Raw genomic sequence first — 21,992 nt, 5'->3', positions numbered from 1 at the left:
ATTTCAACGCATGGTCGCTTTGCAGTTAAACAATATCACACGACGGAATCACTAAATTAATTATATACATACCGACCCAATGGGTATTTAAGTATAATTATATTTTCTTTTATATATGTTCTCAAATATATATATTTTCTTAAGCTTAATCGCTTTAAATCCAAACCACTGAGCTTACAAAAGAATAAAAACATCGCTCATAAAAGCGAGAAATGTTTAATTAAGAATATTGCAAGACATTCGTCCCTTATGTTTAATAAATGTTTACAACAAGACACAAACGTGCATGTTACCAGCGAGTATTAAAAAACCTTCGAATAAACTAAACTAAGCCTTCTCCTACGCGTAACAAGGGCAACTTTCATTCGTGGGCAATAAAAAAATTTTAGTGCCCCATAAATTTACACATACATTCGTTTGTTAAAAGAATACTGTTTTATTCTGTGTATGATATATTCCATTCATAAAACGGGAAACCCGATTTCCCTTTAGCCATTCATATTTTCTGTCCCACTCTCTCTAATATGAGGGTCGTATCGTTGTCTCGTTCTTGTAAGAATAGATTAATATTATGTTGCTTTCAGATTTAACAATATATCACGAAGTAAAGTTAGCATAAATCGTATTAAGACATAAAATATTGGTATAAATAGGCGGCTTGGGGTTCGACTTATTCTAAGTATGTAACCGAGTTTTTTTGTCTGTGTCTACTTATAGACTATACGAGTGTTCGTAACATTAAATTTATTTGCTAATTTTATTTTCTTTAATAATTTAATTTTAAATATATTGCACAAACTAACTGCTTTTAAATATAATAATTTGACGATTATGACGTTATTGAGAATATAAGTTAGAATGTAGTGTTAGACAGGGAGGCTTAATGTCTCCGATATTATTTAATCTTTATGTTAATTACTTGATTGAGGAACTGAGTAGCACATACACACAAACGTTGGATGTCACACTGATGAAGCCTGTGTCAATAACCTTAGTTACGCAGATGATATGATGCTGCTCAATCCCTCAATCGGATGACTTAGAAAGTTTATGTCTATTTGCGAGACATATGCTACGGCTAACGGCTTAATATATGACTATATTAAAGAGTGAAGTTATGATATTAGGAGCACTAAAACAGTAGCCACGACTTGCTGTTTCGTAAATGAAAAACTAAGGATTGTGATAAGTTTGAATATTTATACCTAAATAGGTCCCATCATTTCAAATGACTTATGAGATAGACACTATGACATAGAGCGCTGTCAGTGAGGAACAAAATGCTCGCCCACAGGTTTGTTCGAAGCACAAATAATGTTAAATTGTTCTGCCAGTCTTTTTACTCCAGCGGCTTGTGGGTGTCGTAATCGCGCCGGTCTTACAACGTTCTACGTGTCACGTATAATAATGCCTTTCGGAGGCTGTTATGGCTACGGTGGCTTTGTAGTGCTTCTGTAAAGTTTACTGATGCGTCTTCCATGCTCATGCGCAAAAAACTCGTCTCCATATTACAGTAACAGCACCCTAAAGATGATTGCTGCTTCCAGAAACAGTTACAGTTAGCTCTAGGTTTATAAATATATTTTGTTAATAATATTAACATAGATCGAAATATTGTTACTAATACAAATACTAATATAATTATGTGGAGGTCTCTCTGAAATAAATAAAAAGTTAGAGTTACGCATCTTTTGAATAAAAAGGAATCCTAGAATCTGTTTGTTCTCCGTCTATCCGTCTGCAATTTTGAAATTCTCAAATCTTGAAGTGACAGGCACATTTTTTTTGAACATTCTGCTATTTAATTACTTTTTCTACGATATACCTAACATACGGAACTCTAAAGTAATTCAGTCAGACTCGTATCTGTCCGCTTGTTGAGATTCCGTAGTCGAAGGGTATATCTACCCAACGGGAGCCCAATTGTTAAGAATACCGTTGTTGTTATGTATGAATTTCTGAACATTAATATGAACAAAAAAACACTGTATTATTCATATAACAGAAATATTATGTACTCCTTTAATAGAGAGATTCTCAATAAGGATATAATTGAATATTTGGCTCAATGAAACCGTAGCAGATTATCTATTGGGAATCTCGACCCGGCAGAGCAAACGAGAGTTTAATTTAATATTCTAGTATTTATTTGTTTCGTTTAAACTTTGCGTTTGTAACAAAGCCAACATGTAAGAACGAATTGTTTTTTATACGTCAGCTTTAGATGGGGTTCAACTGATGGTTGGTGATTACTGTCACCAACAATTACATCGGTGATGATATAATATCATTAGCCGAACACTTGTAAACTGAGATGCATTCCCCAATCGCAATTTATTTATTAAAGTTTCCTACCAACCGCATAACATCACAAGTATGTAGAAGTGCTTGCCGTCAAATTCCACAATCTATCTGTGAAGTTCAACAGTGCGGTTTTCAAGGAACTTTCTTCCATGTGCTTGTTTGGACACTCTTAAATGAGATTGCATACTCGATATACGCAGGTCAATACAACACGCATAATTTAAAAAAAAACGTGTACATTCCAGTTGTGTTGCAAAAGATCAAGATGCTGATCGCTTATTATCAAGTGGCTAGTACGCTCGTGTTTTCTATTCCATGAAAAGAAGCATGCATGGAAACACACTTTGTTGCGTGCAGAGATTCGAACCTGTGAATTTTCGATTGGGGAGATACAAAAACTAAGACGAAATATTAAATATTTACAACACATCTGTTATATGTCGATCTCCAAAATTTAAGCGGTAAAGAAACGACGGTCTAAGTCGCTCGTTCCCTCGGGTCAACTCGGACAAGTTTCCGCCCAAACCCAGAGTTAATACGATATATTGTTCGGCCCACTCTGTGTTTACATGAAAACATTTCCCATACACTACAGGCCAACATTCAGAAACTTCATCCCTTGCAATAAACATTTAATTCACATGCAAATGTTTATTTTTACGGCGGCAATCACCATACAAACTGCCGTTGAATGGAAGCTCTGAAAGCTTTTGCCCTTTGAAGACTTTTATGCCGCCGTCCGTATTAAAAAGCTCTAACGTAGACAAAAATGTCGGTCTTTTTTTCACGGAAATGTCTTTTTTAACTGGCTTACTCACTGCGCTGTTCAAACACAAAGAAGTCTTATATGTGATGAAAGATTTTTTTAGGTTAAACTATTTACTGAGCCCGTGTTAGATTTGTGAACTATTGCTTTGTTTTTCTTTTTATCTAATTGCTGTTTTGTCACATTATAATTACGTACTTTCACCACAGCTTTCATGTTCGATGGATTACGATTTCAACTGTCTTAAATTTGAAAGGGTTTCGTTTCTCACTATTGCGCGCTGCGGTCTGAAGGAATTTATCCTAACTCTTAATATAACCTTAGCATTCAATATTTTCAATATCATCTTAGTATATTCACATATATATATACAAAACTTTAACTATTCTATAACAGTGTTTTTTGACAAAAACCGTTTAATTATTTCGCTTTATGCAAGCCATAAACTTTAAAAGAGTAAATGCATCTTCACCCATATTGTAAGCTGGGTTTGTCACCTGTAAACCTTTGCGTCCCAAGCACATATCGTCACTGATATTAAATCAGCATTAATATTGATATTTCCAACCTACAGCCATAAGTATCTCAATGAAATACGTCAACATTTAAGTTAATACGAGTGTTTTGCCATGACTTATGCTGTGAGATTATTTATTTACAATCTGATCAATGAAAAGAAGAATTGCATAATACAAGTCGTACTACAGTCGTACTTTCGTTTAGTTATATACTATATTATAACCGAATAATATCAATGTATTATCATTGTATATTAAAAAATTAAAAACGTAACTTTCTTAATCTTGAATACAAGTAATACACCGCGAATATCCAAAAAGCTCTTTAGATTAATAACACGTTCCAAAGAGGCATTTTAAGCAAATTGATAATCGTAAGCATTCGAATTCCTCAGAGATTATTTGCAAATAAGTTTATTACAACTGTACTTGAAGATAAGAACGTAGGTCTGCCGCCCCAACATCCCAGTTATCTCTCATCAAAGCAACATCTTAAAAGAATTGAATTATTCGCGATACTCGTAAAAACAAATTCACTCATTTATACCATTACGGGACCTTTCCTTAACGCCGGAGAAAGGAAAAAGTTTTCTTTTTAGCAGCATTCTGTGAGGGCGTAACTGTCCAAGTTAATTCATAAATAAAGGGAGTGAAGGGTTCGGTGGAAGCTCGAATATATTTATATCTATATGATTAATTATATTTGGGTCTTCAGCTTTAGTTACGGATTTAACTTTCATGCTCATCATTCTAATTCTAAAGTTGCGAAGTTTCATTTCAAACATAAATTCATTGCTTGTAATATCTTTGGGACATATCGTCCGAACTCTAAACGACGTTAAATACGAATTAGATCAGTTAAATATATTAGGTACTAGATAATAGAAAAAAAAATATACTAAGATTATAAACTTGTAAGTTTTTACTAGTGGGAAAAATTTAAACATTTTTTGAACGCTTCTATGCATAGGTTTGTTGGTGGACGGATCTGTTCACCAGTATCGCCTTTTTCTGTAGTCAGTAGTTTCTAAGTGTGTAAAACCATTATAATGTTTCGATTTGAAGGACGGACTTCATTAAAAATTTCAAGACATCTCAAGGGAACGCTATTAAAACAAATTTCTCGCGGAAAAAGTCCTGTATAATACAAAAGTTATATAAATATTGATTACGATAAGCGGCAAACCGGTGGACCTTTAGGGAACAAATAGTGGGGATATAGGAAAGTATTAAAGAACTCCTTTAGTGATATTTTTTAAATATAATATTATTAATATCTGTTATAAATCAATGTACTTAATATATAAAAAGTGCCAATTTTCAATATTATTTTAACCATCGATTAAGACGTGCGATTATCTAAAAAAAATTGAACACGTATGGAGGACCGAAAACAATACCTACGCTTTACTTTATCTTAGTCTACTATCAAATTGACCAGTAACAAAGCATGTTTTTTTTTAATTCTTAAACGTGGGTTGCGGTTTTAATTCAATGTTAGAAATCGCAAAGTACCTAATGGCAATCGTTGAACCCGATTCGCTTCCCTTCGGCGTAGTGAAAAATATCCGAATCTTTATCAAGTAAAATTCAATCTATACTGAATGCGTATATTATCTCAATTTATACAGAAATGTATATATTTTCCTTTGTAAATGGAGAATTAAACGTTTTTTTAGCGTGGGCTAATATTATATACTAGCTGACCCGGCAAACGTTGTTTTGATATATAAATTATTTTTAGAGTTAGACCGTTTCTTAGAAATTGCAACATTACTTTATTTTTCTAAAATAAAAGATTTTTTCTAAAATAAACGTATCCTTAGTTATTCCTTATTACATCAGCTACCTGCCAATAAAGTCCCGTCAATATCGGTCCAGCCATTTCAGAGATTAGCCGGAACAAACTGACAGATAGACAAAAATTTAATAAAATTTTATTTTGGTGTATGTATCGTATATATATTCATATACATGTAGTAAAAAACGGTTATTTCAATATTACAAACAGACACTCCAATTTTATTAATATGTATAGATTATCATAATCCAATTGAATTACCTAGTACCTGAGCTTTCGCACCAACGCACACACAAAGCGGGCAGCACCAAATCGTGGCTCACACAATAGTATTTAACAGTTCGGCTATCGCCTGTATCTATTGTCCCTTATCACTGGGCTGGGCTGCGGCCCGCATGCCTGGCACAATGGCTGTTTGACTACTTGATACCAGAATTACAGTGTCAGCACAATGCCCTGAGCTGCATGCATTGTTCCTGCCGTCACTGCAAGCTAGTCTGATTAATATGTCGATGCTGTCGGACGCATTGTTTCGTGAATATCATAATCATATACAGATACGTTACCTGCTATTTATTAACATTAAACTCATGTTAATTCACAATATGTGCACAAGAGACGACATTATTGTAAAATATAGTCTCAGATAGGTTGATAATTTGGATTTTAGGTTAAGCTTTACAAAAGTTCAAGTTGTGAGTTGCAAGACATATTCAGAATTATAAATATGATGGTTTAGTGCTACGAAAATATAATTGATAGAGAAATGATTGCGATTACATAAGCTTTTACTCATTTTACGGCTGCGTGATAGCTATGATATATATGTAACAGCCTTCTATCTTTTTTTGTTTTTGAACCGACTTCAAAAAAGAAGGAGGTTCTCAATTCGTCGGTATGTTTTTTTTATGTTTGTTACCTCAAGACTTTCGACTGGGTGAACCGATTTTGATAATTCTTTTTTTAAATTCTTTTGTAATTTGGTCCAAAACCATAAGTCTTAAATTTGCTATACATACGTATAGCAAAGTCGATGATAAATTTACGAATAACCCTATATCGCGCCAACCGATTTCGATGATTATTTTTTTATTGGAAAGGATATACTTCAAAGACAGTCTGGTGAGAGTTTGGGTAGGTTCTGATTATGGAATCCACGACAAAGTAACGGAAATTTTCAATTCTTAGGAGCAAATTAACGATACTCAGCCGAATCTTTTATATGCTATCCGGATATTTAAGTCATCTACCATAACATAGTTATGGTCAATGGGACTCCTTAACGACTTACAGTAAGTGTGCGATCTGTGGCAGAATTTCTAACTGTCTGTACTCAAATTGCAAAGCGCTTACGTTCATTGCTGCATTGAAAAAAATTGTATATCTACACATATTTAGATAAATTGTTAGTGAACTTCAAATTCACTAAAAATCAAAAAATATTTTAACAAAAAAACAACCGACTTCAAAAGCACTATTCCAAAACAATAGATGCACTAAAAAGTATAAAAATAATTGCGTATTTTTATACAATCTAATTAATTAATCTAATTCTAGTTATGATTATTGTAATTTTTGGAGTCGGTGTCATCCAAGATAGGTTTGTAACTACATACATAGTTACAGGTGAAATGTGCTTGAGTCGTAAGGAGGCGAGAGGCGAGTGGGGTCGCGGCGGAAGGATACCGATTCCAAAAATAACAATAATCGTAACCAGAATTAAATTAATTAATTAGATTGTATAAAAAAACGCAATTATTTTTATACCTTTTAGAGTATCTATTGTTTTGGAATAGTGTTTTTGAAGTCGGTTGTTTTTTTGTTAAAACATTTTTTATTTTTGTTTTATGGTTTAGGACGACAAACGAGCGTACGAGTCACCTGGTGTTAGTGATCACCATCGCCCACATTCTCTTGCAACACCAGAGGAATCACAGGAGCGTTGCCGGCCTTTTAAGGAAAATATTTTTAGAAATGATTTCGTCGTTTAATATTTTAACAATCACGTAAATATAAACGTACAGGGTAGTTTACATAGACCCAGATCTTGAAAGTTTGATGACTAATAAGGTTATACAAAACTAGTAAGGGAAAAAAACTTAAAATCGTTATTTCACCTTATATTTCAAATTTATGAGCGTGTAAACAAAATAGTGTTAATTGTGCTGTTTAAATACACTTTGTATAAATTATATCGTTAGAGTCTATATAAGTTTTTTTTTTTAGTACGAAACTCTGGCGATCCATACTTGCATTTCTTCGGTTTTTCAATATGCTCTTAGTTTGATTTTATTTTGGTATTACATTTTTACGTTTTTTTTTATCAAAATAAGGGACGAAATGAGCAGGACGTTCAGCTGATGATAATTGATACACCCTACTCATAACAACGCAGTGCCGCTGAGGATTCTTGAAAAACCCAAAAATTCTGAGTGTTACTACAGTTGCGCTCGTCAGCGTGAGACATAAGATGTTAAGTCTCATTTGCCCTGTAAGACCGAAACACAGCAATGTTTACACATGACTGCTTCACGGCAGAAATTTGTGGTACTCTTAACCTAGCCGGCTTTCTGCGAAAAGGGGTCCTTTTTGGACCCCACGTGGATTCATGAGTGTATCAAAACCAGATACGAATTATTATAATACAGTGTCCGTCCAGGGCAGTTTTGCGATCACGTCGCTTGGATTCTGGTTTGAAGGGTTGTGACAACAGATACTTTATCTTACGTCTCAAGGGCGAGCCTGTTAAGATATATCGTATTAAGCTAGATCGTTTTGAATTGTGTTACAGCTCATATCGTATTGTAACGAAGGACACGTCGATTTCTTGCAAGAATAGAATTAGTAGAATTTGATAGGTATTTTTGTAAACAACTTGTTTATTCTTTCTTGGTTGTTGTTTATTTCTATAGGGTTCGAGAACATTCGAGATTAATCCTTAGGGGTATATACAGGCGGAATTGAATCATTTGGTTATTCGGCTATATCAAGGTATGGGTATAAGAGCTAGTGTGTAGTGGAGACAGTATTAGTGTGTAACGTATTACTGGCTACGAGTTAGAAGTATATTACTTACGGTTTTTTTGCCAAATCCTGTAGTACTGACTCGTAACAATATTTATCTACACCCATGCTTTAAATCCTCCTTTAAAGACTCTAAAACAGTGATCTTATTGCCAACATTTAAACACCCAATGTCCTAATAACCATTACATCATCCAAACGAGTGATGTAATGAAATTCAGTACATCATTATATCATCTGTTTTCATAACATGGCACTCCTTTGGATGATATTATGGTTACTAGGACTGACATTTTTAATGTTAGCAGTAAACTAACTAGGATTCATATTATGGGTGTAGATAAAGTCTTGTATGCAACTATTGATAATTAGGTACTACAACACTCATGTGATACTATTATCACACATACATTCGTGTTTCAATACCCCTTATTACACAACAGTTGTACAAATAACTGTTACACCATTACGCATTTACTTCAATAAAGATCTAACAGCTATCCATTATAATAACTAGACATAGATAACTTCTATTAAAGCTCAAATAATTGTCCCTGTATTTCAGAAAGTGCCGAGTGAAGCATCTTCAGAAATGCTGGCTAGCCCATTGTTGTATCTAAGTGCACTGTCAATTGTGAAGCACTAAGCAACAGATTTGTAGAGAGCGAAACGTCAAAATTACCTTTTTGAATACATTTTACGTCATTACAATTTAACATCCTTTAAAGTTAAACGACATACTCTCGCTTGCATTTGAGTCTCTGTAGTAATAAATACTTATTACTGTATTTATTTTATATGAAGTATTTACTGTAGTTTGTTTAAGCGCAGCTGTTTTTTAATAAATGGGTATCATTTATATCCTACGACTTTTTTAGTACATATTTCATGTTATGGAACCCGGAACATGGAGCATCTCGTTGTTCTTGGAACTATAAGTGATATAGTTGCGTTAAACATGTCGCCTCACAGATGACTTGTATACTGGAGTTCTGAAGTCATCTGTGCGAGTAAGTAGTGATTCAGTACAACGCGTAAGTATGGTGTATTTCAGTATCAAGATCTAATCATAATATTATATTTCAACAGTGAGTCTTTTTAAAGTGATACTTTTATTACATCGCCTCAAATTTTTTCGCCCATCTGTCGCATGTCGCATTGTGGTAGGGGTGAAGTTGTATCATTAATTTCAACTACTGCTTTCAATTCAGTTTTTCTTTCTATGCTGATGTTAATATGTTATTTTTCAAGAATTTAACGAGATAGAGAACACTTCTGTTATAGAAAGTTTTGTCTAATTAGTATTATTATATTGTCATTATTCATTTGCGTCTTAATCAATATCTGTAGTTGTGTATCAAATATAATAAATATTCAATCTAGTTTTTGTTCATTTTTGAACGGGCTCATCAGGTTACCATAAGTTTTAAAGATGCGTTGCCAGTTGATGTAAGAGTATTCTCTAAGTTTGTTTATCATGCAACAGATACAGCATTCGAAGCACTTACCACTTTCCGATACAGAGGAGGGCGACCGGTCCGCCGTGGAGACCCCGGACGAGGACTCTAGGGAGGAGAAGGAGTCAGCCCGCGTGGAGTGCGCGGGCGGCAGCGGGCTGGCGGAGAGGGAGCGCCCCCGCGTCGTGCCGAGCTGCGCCAGTCGTCGTCGGAGGTAGCGCTGCTCCCGCGCGAGCTGCTCCTTGTGTCCCGAATGCCGCTTCTCCCGCTCTTCTAAGCTCTGATAACAAATACATTCTACTTAGTCCAGGAGGTGGCGGATTCATCCCTATACAAATTATTTAAGTTTTCTTTAGTGTTAATTCCGCCAATATTTGTTTTTATAACAATTCAATTTACATACATGTGAAAAAGGATTTCGCTTAAATGTGTTAGAGCAATTAGAAATAATAAAACACAAAAATAACAATATGTTTACATTGTTGAATGAACAAACAAATTTAGTCCCATCATCTTTGTTACGTGTCTCTTCCGGGGGTAATACGTCACAACAGCCGACCAATCACAGCGCGTCATTTCATGGGACGAGGGTATAAAAGAGCAGCTTCCGGCTCATTTGATTCAGTCTCGTGCCAGATTTTGGCGAGACAACACGTCCTGAAGATGCCTCGTGTAGAGGCGAAACACGTGTCGAATTGTTTTAAAAACAAATATTGGCGGAATTAACACTAAAGAAAACTTAAATAATTTGTATAATTATGGATTTCCGCAAAGTAACGCCTGATTCAATAAAAGTGTTGTACCAATGTGTTTTAGATTTTTTATTGAACCGTCTTACGGTTCAATAAACATTAGACCTATAGGTGCGTGTGAAGCTGACCACCTCGCGTTTGACCAGAGTGGTCGACTTAAAAAACTACAGTCTTAGAAGGGTTTACACCCAAGGCCTTAACCACACAGAATAGGTGTAATGTAAACGTCGAATATTTACTTTTATAATTAACTATTTTTAATTATAGAGTTTGCCTAATGAGGAGTCAATCTTAGCTCATCTACTTTACATACAATCACTCCTTTTTTGCAAAAATATCAGACCTGACATGGCTGCTTCTACTGGTACGAAAACTTTTATATTTGTTCTCTAACTCTTAGTACTTTGATCATATTAACATTTAACTAGCCACTGAGATCTACCAACTAAGCAGATATATATCGGGTAGACCCTTGCATTAAAGATTTATATTCAATAGAAGAAAAGATTAATCACAGTATATCATTTAAAAGGATGATTGACTGGCTTTTTTAATGTTAGCAGTAGGCTAACTGTTTCAGAATCTTTTATAGAGGATTCATATTATGGGTGTAGATAAAGTCTTGTATGCAACTGTTGATAATTAGGTATTAAAACACTCATGTGATACTAATAACCCACATTCGTGTTTTAATACCCCTTATTACACAACTGTTGCATAAATAACTATTAATCGGTGATTAATACAAATGTAAAAACATTACAAATGTGCCCATTAATACATCAAAACATTATTCTTATGAATAGCATTTATGTAGCAATAACTTCGGGAACACTTTATTTACACTTATTGCGAGACGAGCACAGTGAAACAATATATTCAGCCTCCACGTAGGTAGGTTCTCGTGCACACCACAAGTGCATAATTTATTCAGCCTTATTGGAGCGCAGTGGGAATATAACGCAAATGCGAGTAATATGCAGATGAGTAAAAACTAGATTAGCCATACGTTATTGCGTGGAGTGTGGTCGCCTATAATTTATCCGATATTCCCAGTTCTGGTATACGACTTTGTGCTTTATGCGCACCGATAGAGTGCCTCAGTCTGCATTTTTGCTCTATTTGCTTTTCGAACGAAAAAGAGGATCAGAGTGGAAAATTCAAATATAGAAAATGCTAGGAAGCGTCCTTTATACTTATATTGAAGTCCGATATATTATAAAGTAATGTCATTTAAAGCAACATCCAGTCTAATCGTTCGAAATCGATATTAGCGACGCCATATTGCCAAACAATACTTTGTCCGTTCAATTATTACATCGTATTACACTCACACGAAAACCTAAATACTCATATAATCAACATCCCTTGCGGGGAAAAAAATTATGAATAAAAGATGTGGTAGCCAGTATAAATTTAACAAACAAGAAAATTAAATGGTGATCTAAAATACTTTTTTTACCACGAAAGGGAGAATTTCCAAACAATCTAATTATCAAGTTCTCTAAAAAACTTTGCTATATAAGTTAAATGTTAATTTAAAAGTACATAATTGCAAAGATGTTCACTTTTCCAATTACTCGCCCTTGACTCAACAAAAGCAATTAAACAAATCCTTGTTGCCCTTAATAACTCAGTCTCAATACGATCGCAAAACATTCTCATCTCAAATAAAGCATTTAAATGTTTCCAGAGACATAATCTGAACATTGAAAACGAATAAATCCGGTTTTTCAATCTACCTCCCTTTATCAAACTCTACGTAGGTAACTCTATTTAAAATAAAAACAGAAAATACGAAAGCAATCCCGCACGCTAATTACAACTGCGCTGAACTAACATAAAATAGTTTCGAGTTATTCGAACGGGTTAAAGTTCACCCGGTTCTGTGAATAGCCGGTTTGTTTTGCCAGTTCATCAGTGCGGAATGAGCTCCATCGATGACCACTCAATGGGGAAGCGCGCGTCATAACCGGATATGAAAAATAAACCACAAACCGGTCAGATGCAGGATGTTTCATGTTTGATTTTAACGATGCGCGGTATTCGAGCTTTTCTTAAAAGAACTGATAAATTGTTGGATTACTTACTTGCAATTGGTTTAAATATTTTTACAGTAAAATGTAATATACCAAATTACAATAATTAGAGTGCCTTTTTTACGTTTCTGAGAACAAGCACACTTTACTAGAGAATAGTATAGCATATTTTCAGATAATTTAAATTCATTTATGTCATTACCACGCAAGAGCACAAAACTAAACTTGGTATACAGTTATACCTGAGACTAAACCAAGAATATTATGCAAAATGTTTACGAATAGACTTGGTTTATTCGGACGTTTTCGATAACGTGTCTGCAAAATTTCATGAAGATCGGGTAAATTGTTCCAAAGTGAAAGCGTAAACATAAAACAAACAAACAAGCAATCAAACTCTCATTCGTATTAATAATATATAAGTTAGGATACTCGAGCCGCACTTACAAGCTACTCCTTTATTATCAACAGATCTCCATTATTGTTAATTTATTGCGCCGTTTTCAATGATTGTTTTTCGAAGTGAAAACTTGAGCACTTTTCTTGGGATGAGTATAAAACGTTAAACTCGCGTCAGGATACGTGACCTGATCAAAAATTCGTAAGACAGTCGTTGAAATTATGGATGAATGTTGATTTTTCTGAGAGAAATTTTTAATGTAAAATAATTGTAATAGTTGTAGTGTTAAAAATTTTATGTAATATAAATTGTCATTTTTGAGTACGATAGCGCAATAAATGAACATTGTATTTAACCACATAAGTGCTAGTATTTGTATACTGATAAATAAAGCAATTCGTACATAATTCAGTCAACCGCAACCCGTTATTTTTTTTAATAGGAGACAAACAAGCATAAAACTACAAGGGAGGGATGAGGCAGACACGTTAGTCCGTTACCAGATGACGCAGCAAAATAAAGCCGGTGATCTAAAGCAGCATGGAGCGAGGGTAGATTGAAAAAGTTTCCAAACAAGCAATTACAAAATAACCATATCGGTCCGCGCCGGCCGCGGCAGTTTGTTTAAAATTCATCAAAACCCAATCATTTGCATGTTTATTCGCACTTTATTGCTTCGAATATTGGTTTTGTTGAAGATTTGTTCATTATTAACTCAGCAGTCGACTTTTGAACGAATTATAATGAAATAAGATATTTAAACTATCGCAATTTTCAGTACCGAAACGAAGATAAGATGAGGAAAAAATACTAAGACTATCGCTAATGACGTCATTCGTCCCGTGAATGTGACGTTTGCAACTTACGGCCGTTTTCAATAACCTATCTATCCTTAGCTTAACTTACTAGACGTGGACAAATCTATCCTTTTACGCTTACTTACATTTCAATAACCTATTAACACATAGCAATGGACTATAACGGCCGTTCCCAATATACTATCTACAGATAAAGATAAATTACTACCTTCTACTTTAAGTAATTAGCTGTCAATAATCTGAAGCTGTCCCAATATACCCGTTAAGTCATTCTTATCGCCTTATATTGAAACGCGTGAAATGAAATTTCAATTTCATTTCACGCTTTTCACGAATTTTCTGGTGAGCTAGACAGCGTGTACGGATAAGGTGAGTTACCGCCGATAAGTTTATTGGGACAGAAAAGTCAACGATAGTTACGATTTTTATCTCAAATAAGAGATTGACTGAATATTGGGAACGGCCGTAAGTTAAACTAAGGGTAAATGATACTCTAAGATGGTAATGATATCAATCAATATGTATTTATATCGGATATCTTAAAATTACGCATAGTAATTTCTCATCTAAATTGAAAATATACCTTAGTAAAAACTGTTTATATCCATTAGATGAATATTTTCAATTAAAAACTTGACATTTTTTTTATACAAATACAAAAATAATATAATAGTCGAAATTTTGAATTAAATTCATTTTTATGTAACTAATACTGTATAATGTATTTTGTAAAATTTGCACGTCATAAATATGGCAAACATGTACCTAATTTAAAAATCAATCTAACATATTTAGGCAAATAAAGACTTTGACGTTTGTCTTTGATGATGTTAGGTATATTATACTACCCTGGTGATGCTGACTGGGTCAAGGTCATCGATCCTTTACGGTACGCATACGGTCGCATATTTTTCAAGTTTTTTTTTATGAAAATAATGCACGAGACGAGCAGAACGTTCAGCTGATGGTAATTGATACGCCCCGCCCATTACAATGAAGTGTCGCTCAGATTATTAAAAAAGAACAAAAAATTTTGAGCGATAATATCGCTCGTCACCTTGAGACGATAGATCTAAAGTCTCATTTGTTCAGTAATTTCACTACCTACGGCGCCCTTCTGACCGAAACACAATAATGTCTACACATTACTGCTTCACGTCAGAAAATTAGAATTGTTGAGAATTGAAATTACGTCGCTGTAGTCCCAGAATCTAGCCGGCATACTGCAATATGCAAAGAAACCTCCTACTGGTAAAATTAATCTGACATCACGTTAGAGGTTACATTACATTTATATTACATACATACATATACATACGAAGACAGGAACCATTGAATTAATATGTTTTGGATGTAACCTTTCATTTACTCTCTTTTTATTTTCTCTCTCGGTGTCTTCAGTATTGATTTTTTTTAATGTGTGTATTCTTTTAATCATTACTTTTCAACTTAAAATCCAACCGTGGATAACGGTGTGGATTTTCACCAGAATTTAATTGAGCTACTACGATACTGTACGTTGTGTTAAAATTAATAATTAATTGTGAAAACTGTTATCCCTTACAAATAAAAAATAAATAAAAAAATGAAGCGTTTATTAACAAAACTAATAAAGGTAAAACTATACAGAAGATTAATGACTTAATATTAAAACCAATATAACTATGTATTTCTATATCAGATTGTTAAATAGTATTTGGATTTGAATGTAATTGGCACTCAGCATTTACATTTCCGTGGAACGTGACTAACAGCGAGATTTGTTATCCTGACTTCACTTGAGATATTATATCTCCGAATGTTAATTTACTAGCTCTCCTTGATAACTTATACTAATAAACATACCGGAGACGGCATTTTGGGGTATTTCTGATGTCTGAAGAAAAAAATCTGGTCTGCTGATTGGCTTGGTATATGGATATCACTTTAAATGTGCCTTATTATTAAAATTTCCATGCTTTAAATAGTAAAAGAGCCGTAAGTTTTGTAGAGCGGCATTATTTCAATTAAATTTACTTTTTTGTTAGTGAATCGATTGAAACGAGACATACATTTAAATGTTACGAAAAGTCACTTGCCGCGATACATAAGTGGTGAAACGGCGTTCAGATAAGTTTAGCCGTTCCTAATAGGAGCGTGCACAAACAAACATATAAAAAATCTAAAAACTACTTTTTTGCCTCTATTAACCATAATCTTAAAACATATATATCTTATTGACATATAATATTCTAATATGTGCATGCTGAATTTAATCTATTATCTATGGAAATATTTAATACGCAAAAAGTATTTCATTTCCAAAACAAACAACTGTCCGTGACATTATGACAAATAGCAAAAAAAAAATTAACGAGATTACGAAAAACAAATCGCAATTTTCAAATGTCATAAACACAACACTCAATCAGTGTTTTTTAAATAAGTCTCGCGAACTTAACATGGCCGACGGAACAAATAAACTGCCTTCGAATTGTTTTCTTCTGAAGATTCGTTAGCGAGTTTTAATGCCGAAAGTTTTTACGCCCACGTAAAGTCCAAAAAAGAAAGGTTCGCATTAACAGTTCTTATATTCGATTTTTTTATTACAATAGTCTTATTATTGTATTGTTAGCTATCTTATAACATTCAATAAAGTCTAATGTTGTTATTTTGCCGCTTGTGTGTCTGTCGTCGTAAAGTTAATGATATTCAATGTGCGAGTAAAACGACGATGACTCGTATTCCCTGGAATAACAAATACTCTTCTGATATGAAAGTAAGTACTATTAGATATGCTACTTTCATTGTTGCAGAGGTCCTTAAGAAGTGCGAAATAAGAGAAAACTTGCAATATTGGCACTTGAACAATATATCCATCTACAAACTATTAAGGCTGCTATCCCAAGAAATCGCCAAAATAGCGCATAGATGAAACCATTCCTTGACGGTTTACATAAAGCTTATATTTTTACAAAAAATAATTATATATCAACAGAATATAAGCAAAAAAACATTTTTATTACATTTCTATTATTTATAGATAGTGCGAAAAAATTACCAAACTACCCCTAAATTTACAGTTGACATGACAATCATTTAATCTAGATAAAAATTGTACGAACATTTAATTAATTGTACACCAATACTATTTAACATAACACAGTTTTGTTATTTCAGTGAAGAAAGTTGTATTATTTTTGTAATAAATTAAAAATGCCTCTAATTCCAAATTCGATTCCTCAAGGCCGTTGGCCAGCCTTAAGGCGAAGGGTAAACAGAAATCACGCAATCAAGGTGTTTTTAGACAAGTTTTGTGTTGAAAATATAGCATTTGGAGCTATGAACACTACTTTATCCTGTTACGCATACCCTTACGTCTTACTTGTAGGTTGCTAATGCTTGCTGTTAGTTAAAGTTAACACTCCAGTACTATTATGAACTACCAGTTTTCTTTGCAGTTAAACAAGTTTTTTCTCGGCATGATGCATTTGCTTAGTATACTTCTCTCATAAAAGTTGTTTTTGTAGCTTTTACTTTTTTGTGTAGGTACATTTATTCAGATTAGTAATCAATAATGAGGAGTATAAGCAATTAAACTGTTTGTGCCTGTTAAAATGTTACATATTCGACGCAAGATTTTTTTTAAATATTGGCCTTTTTACATAGTAGCCATATCGCTCAAGGTCGCCGGCATTTAATGTCGCCTTAAGAGATAATCTAATACGATACTCCTTTGTAATAGAATATTTAATAATAAAAATCATATGTTGAATGTTAGGCCTAATACAAATCAAACAAAAATGATTGATACTTCCTCAACTGACAGCAACACCATTTACCACCACAAATAGAGGCGAAAAAATCGCTTAAAAACTAGTTATTAAGGAAAATGTGTTTATTCGGCAGCACCGGAGGTACAAAGACAACACAATATTAGCCAATGAGGAGTGCGGGCGGGCGTCGATTAATAATGTGGTATCGGAACGGACAGTCTATGATTTATTTTTGTTTTCCCATCGCAGAGTAGTGCGGTTTTATAAGCCCGGAATAATAATATAGCCTTTGACTAAGAACGATGTAGACGGAGTTTTGAACACATTCACAATATTCAGCGAAAAACGCAGAAAACGTATCGAAAGAAATAATTTACAACAGTCAACATGTAACAATTTAGAAATGATAGAAATACAATTATTGAAAAATGTGAGTTGCATACAATGTCACCATCAAAAATCTTAATGACATTAAATCCGTTTTAGCTTTTAACTTTTAAGGATGAATAGAATGCACTCTACTATGCGAGGACAAATACACTAATCACTCTCACACAATATTTGGTAAATTTTTATACCTAACGATGAAAATGTTTGTGATATTATTTTAAATAAAAATATAGAAAAAATGACGTAAGTAAATATGAGGTACATTTGTATGAATTAATATTGTTTAGTTTACTTGTTGTATGTGCAATTTTGTTAATTCGGTGATTCTAAAAGATTTAATTTAGTCCTCGCAGAACTATCCATATTTATGGCTAACAAATAAAGGGCAGCAAGATTTTATATTATCTACGTTCTGTCTGAAAATAACAATATCTATGGTTAGAACATAACCTTTAATGGCTGCTATAACTGCGCGTGATAATAACTAATTTATTTTGTACATTGTATTAAATAAACTAGGTGTTTGAACTCGAACATAGCATAATTATCTGTTACTTAATATTTTTATTTTTTGGATTACCAACAATTGTCAAACAAGTCACAGCAAACAGATAAATAAAAAAGTATGTGTGTACTTATGTATTCACGCAAGAAGTTATACTTCTTTGGCCTAACAAAGCAAAAATCCTAAAATAACCTTTTCCTCGTGCTATTCTACGTTTGTAGAAAGAACAATATTGTAAAAATCTTGCAACGATAGCTTTGACAATTACTTAATAACTAACGAATACGGCTGTACCGGCTTGAACCCTTTGCCTATCCTAATAATGGACGAAGAAAGCAAAAACAAAAATTACTAATGTCGCAAACGTCAAAAAATTTTAGGAACCAATTTCACCCTATAACTTGTGTTACAGTGATGTAACGCGCGGATCTTAAAATTTCACTCTCATCATTTTTGCATAACGCGCCTAAAGAAGTATAACTTCAAAAACAATCAATTGTTCCATACAGCTCTAATGATTTATTAAAAATTCTACAGACCTTTCAACTCGTAATAGATCAGGAAAAAGTTCCATCCGTAACAGATGAATAGAATTGCATCGCAGCAAATTGCATTTTGCATGAAGCAGTCAATACTCCCAATTTCCAATAAGATGACGCTATTGTCATCTGATAGATTCCATTCAATATGGAACTTGAATTAAATCTAGATTTTTCTCCAAGCTTTGTCGATGAGAAGAATTGTGACTTATACGTTGACGAAGATAATATCAGTGTCGCCGTAAAACGAATTTCTTTTCACAAAATTTCTTGAAAAATGTTTTCGATAGCGTAAAAATGCACTTTGTAGAATTAAATTACAAACTTAAAAGTTATTTTTTTGTTACAGAAATTACAAAATTAATGTCAAATTTACTTTTTACCATTTGCAGCTTCATACAACCCACAGTATACTAACAGTTTCATCATTTTACAAATTATTTTAAATATTTATAATACATAATAATAGTAATCAAAATAGTGAAAAAAAAAAATAGAGTTTGTGAGTGCAGCTGATGCATAAAATAACAAACACTGTGCAATGAATATTTAATGATATGTCACCTTATTAATAAGCAAAACAACACAAAAGCACAAAACAATATTTATTTGTAGTGTTTAGGAACAATTGGAGCGATCCGCAAAGATAATTGGTAGTGAAAAGGGATGACTGCTTGAAATATTTGTACAGGATTTGAGTGATCCGTAAGTTTTGCCGAAATATGACAAATTATTTATTTACCATCTGTCAGATTATAACAATCATTGCGCACATCGAAATGTCATTTGAAAGCTAAGTAAGTATGTATACCATAATGGCCTTGTAAATCTTTGCAGATGTAATTTAACAAGTATCGAACAAAAAATACCAGTTGATGCTATGTCCAATGAGAAGCGTCCAGCGCACAATAGCAAAAAGTAATAAAACAAGAAATGATTACACTTTCCGAAAGGCCCCGAATTTCACAAAAAGCGCTTTGACAATGGGCTATTTCGTAGGCTGCGATAACGAGAAGGGAACAATTGGTGTAGTTGGCGAGCGTAGCGGCGTGGTGAAGGAATATACCAATAAATCTAGATTCATTGCACTCTGGGGGCATTTAATGAGGGTTTGGCCATTTGCGTGGATTAATACGTACCTGGATCAGCTTCTAATGTAATATAACATCTTAATGTAACGCAAACAGAGTTGGAGTCAATGAGAAGTAGCGTTTTAACTTACGGTCAAGACCGTGTTTGAGCTACCGATGCGCTGTCAGTCCTTAAGAAAATTAATAACAAAATTTTTAATGTTATAGGCTCTCCTGATAAATGCTTAAAAATATAATTTGATTTTTGAATTTGAATTGAACAATCCGATTTATTTACTGTAGCAAGTAATATTAATTAAAATATTCATTGAATAGATGACATACCAACGACATTTAGAATAGAATACTAATATATTTATTTACCATAGGGAGTAACAATAACATAGCATATTGCAACAATACTTGAAGTCATGAAGCTACATCAGTTCGTAAAGGGGCTTAGACATAGTAAGAAGAATAAAAGAAGACTTGGTGATAAGATACTCCCAGCCCATATGTTAAATCATATTAGCAAAATTGCATACCCTACTTCGTTATATTATGCAATTTTAGGTGGTCAGACAAGAACCATAATATACCATAGTAACCTTCTGTGTTAAAGAGGCTTAATATAATTCTTGAGTTTGTGAGCATTGAGTCCCAGTATTCTGTCTAGTACTGTAAAATTGAATACCAAGACCTATGAAGGAACCCTTAACCCTATAGCTAACATATTACACGGCACGTACAGGTTTAAAATACAATCTTAGTTTCAGCTCTGTTTTACGGAAAGTGGGGAAAAACCTTTCATATAAGACTATAAGTAAAAATATATCAAATCAGAAATTTTTTCCGTTATAATTCCATTATACTAAAAAACGGCTTAATACAAAATTTACAGAATATTTTCGTTACTAAATTATAGGTTATAATATTAAATGATACATTTATTATTATTTTTAGAAATGAACTCGATTAAGCAGATATAAACAAATAAATTTTTAATTAGTCCGACATCACTCGTGTAAAATGCGGACGAAGACCTTGGTAATATAGCGGTCATCCCCTTTGAGAATTTTGCCAAACAATTACTACAAACAGCAGCTTTTATTACACTCACACATTTATTAAATAAATTTTATGTATGGATTCATGCATTATTTAAAGTTCTCTGGTTAGGATTACTTTGAAATAAAATCGAAAGACCGAATCTAATCGAATCAAAAGAAACTTTACATAATATTACCCAAAAAAGCGAAACTTGAAAATAAACAATTAAGTAAAGTAATAACAATAAAATACCTGTAAAGTAAAAAAAAAATTCAAAAAAATCTCAATTTTTTTAAAAATAATATATAATCCTATAAATTCATCATTCTACTAATAATGACAATACAAATGATTATGTTATACACCTGACTTATTTTCTTAGTGACTTTAAAGCCATAAATATTTTAATAATCTACAATAATAGCAAATGTACAAGGTATACCGACTGTTAAATATGTGATAGCGATTCGAGCCACGGATAAATGGTTTCGTAGCTCCGTCCCAAATTTATTATGTGCTTCGCGATTCCTCATAAATCCTCATCGGTAGCCATTGCCGCCACCACGTCGTAAACTTCTAAACGATCCGTCTTCTATTGCGTTTTAATAATCTTTTCTTTCGTGTATTTGTTTTCGCACGCAATAGAATCGCATAAGAATTTTTTTATAGTGGACCAATTTTGATTAAGGAAATGCATTGACCATAGTGACGACACACATAACAATATAAACAAAAAAAATTGGAACTAGAGTTGGAGGACTTGAGACCTGAAGTGATATGCTCAGTAACATCCAGGAAGCACTG

The 21,992-nt window shown here is 33.4% G+C and overlaps 1 protein-coding gene across 2 annotated transcripts in view; it reads right to left on the bottom strand.

Annotated features, from left to right (window-relative positions):
* LOC126975099 (max dimerization protein 1-like) overlaps positions 1-21,992 on the bottom strand; it is a 343,919-nt gene that overhangs the window by 31,506 nt on the left and 290,421 nt on the right. For both annotated transcript variants that reach the window (XM_050822917.1, XM_050822915.1), the window contains exon 5: positions 9,922-10,150. In XM_050822917.1, coding sequence (XP_050678874.1) covers positions 9,922-10,150 — 229 coding nt within the window. The remainder of the gene's footprint in view (positions 1-9,921; positions 10,151-21,992) is intronic.

The sequence above is a fragment of the Leptidea sinapis genome, chromosome 34 (assembly GCF_905404315.1).
Source record: "Leptidea sinapis chromosome 34, ilLepSina1.1, whole genome shotgun sequence".
Taxonomy (NCBI): Eukaryota; Metazoa; Arthropoda; class Insecta; order Lepidoptera; family Pieridae; genus Leptidea; species Leptidea sinapis.
The sequence above is the reverse complement of the archived record's forward strand: the minus strand, read 5'-3'. Positions and strand labels throughout refer to the sequence as shown.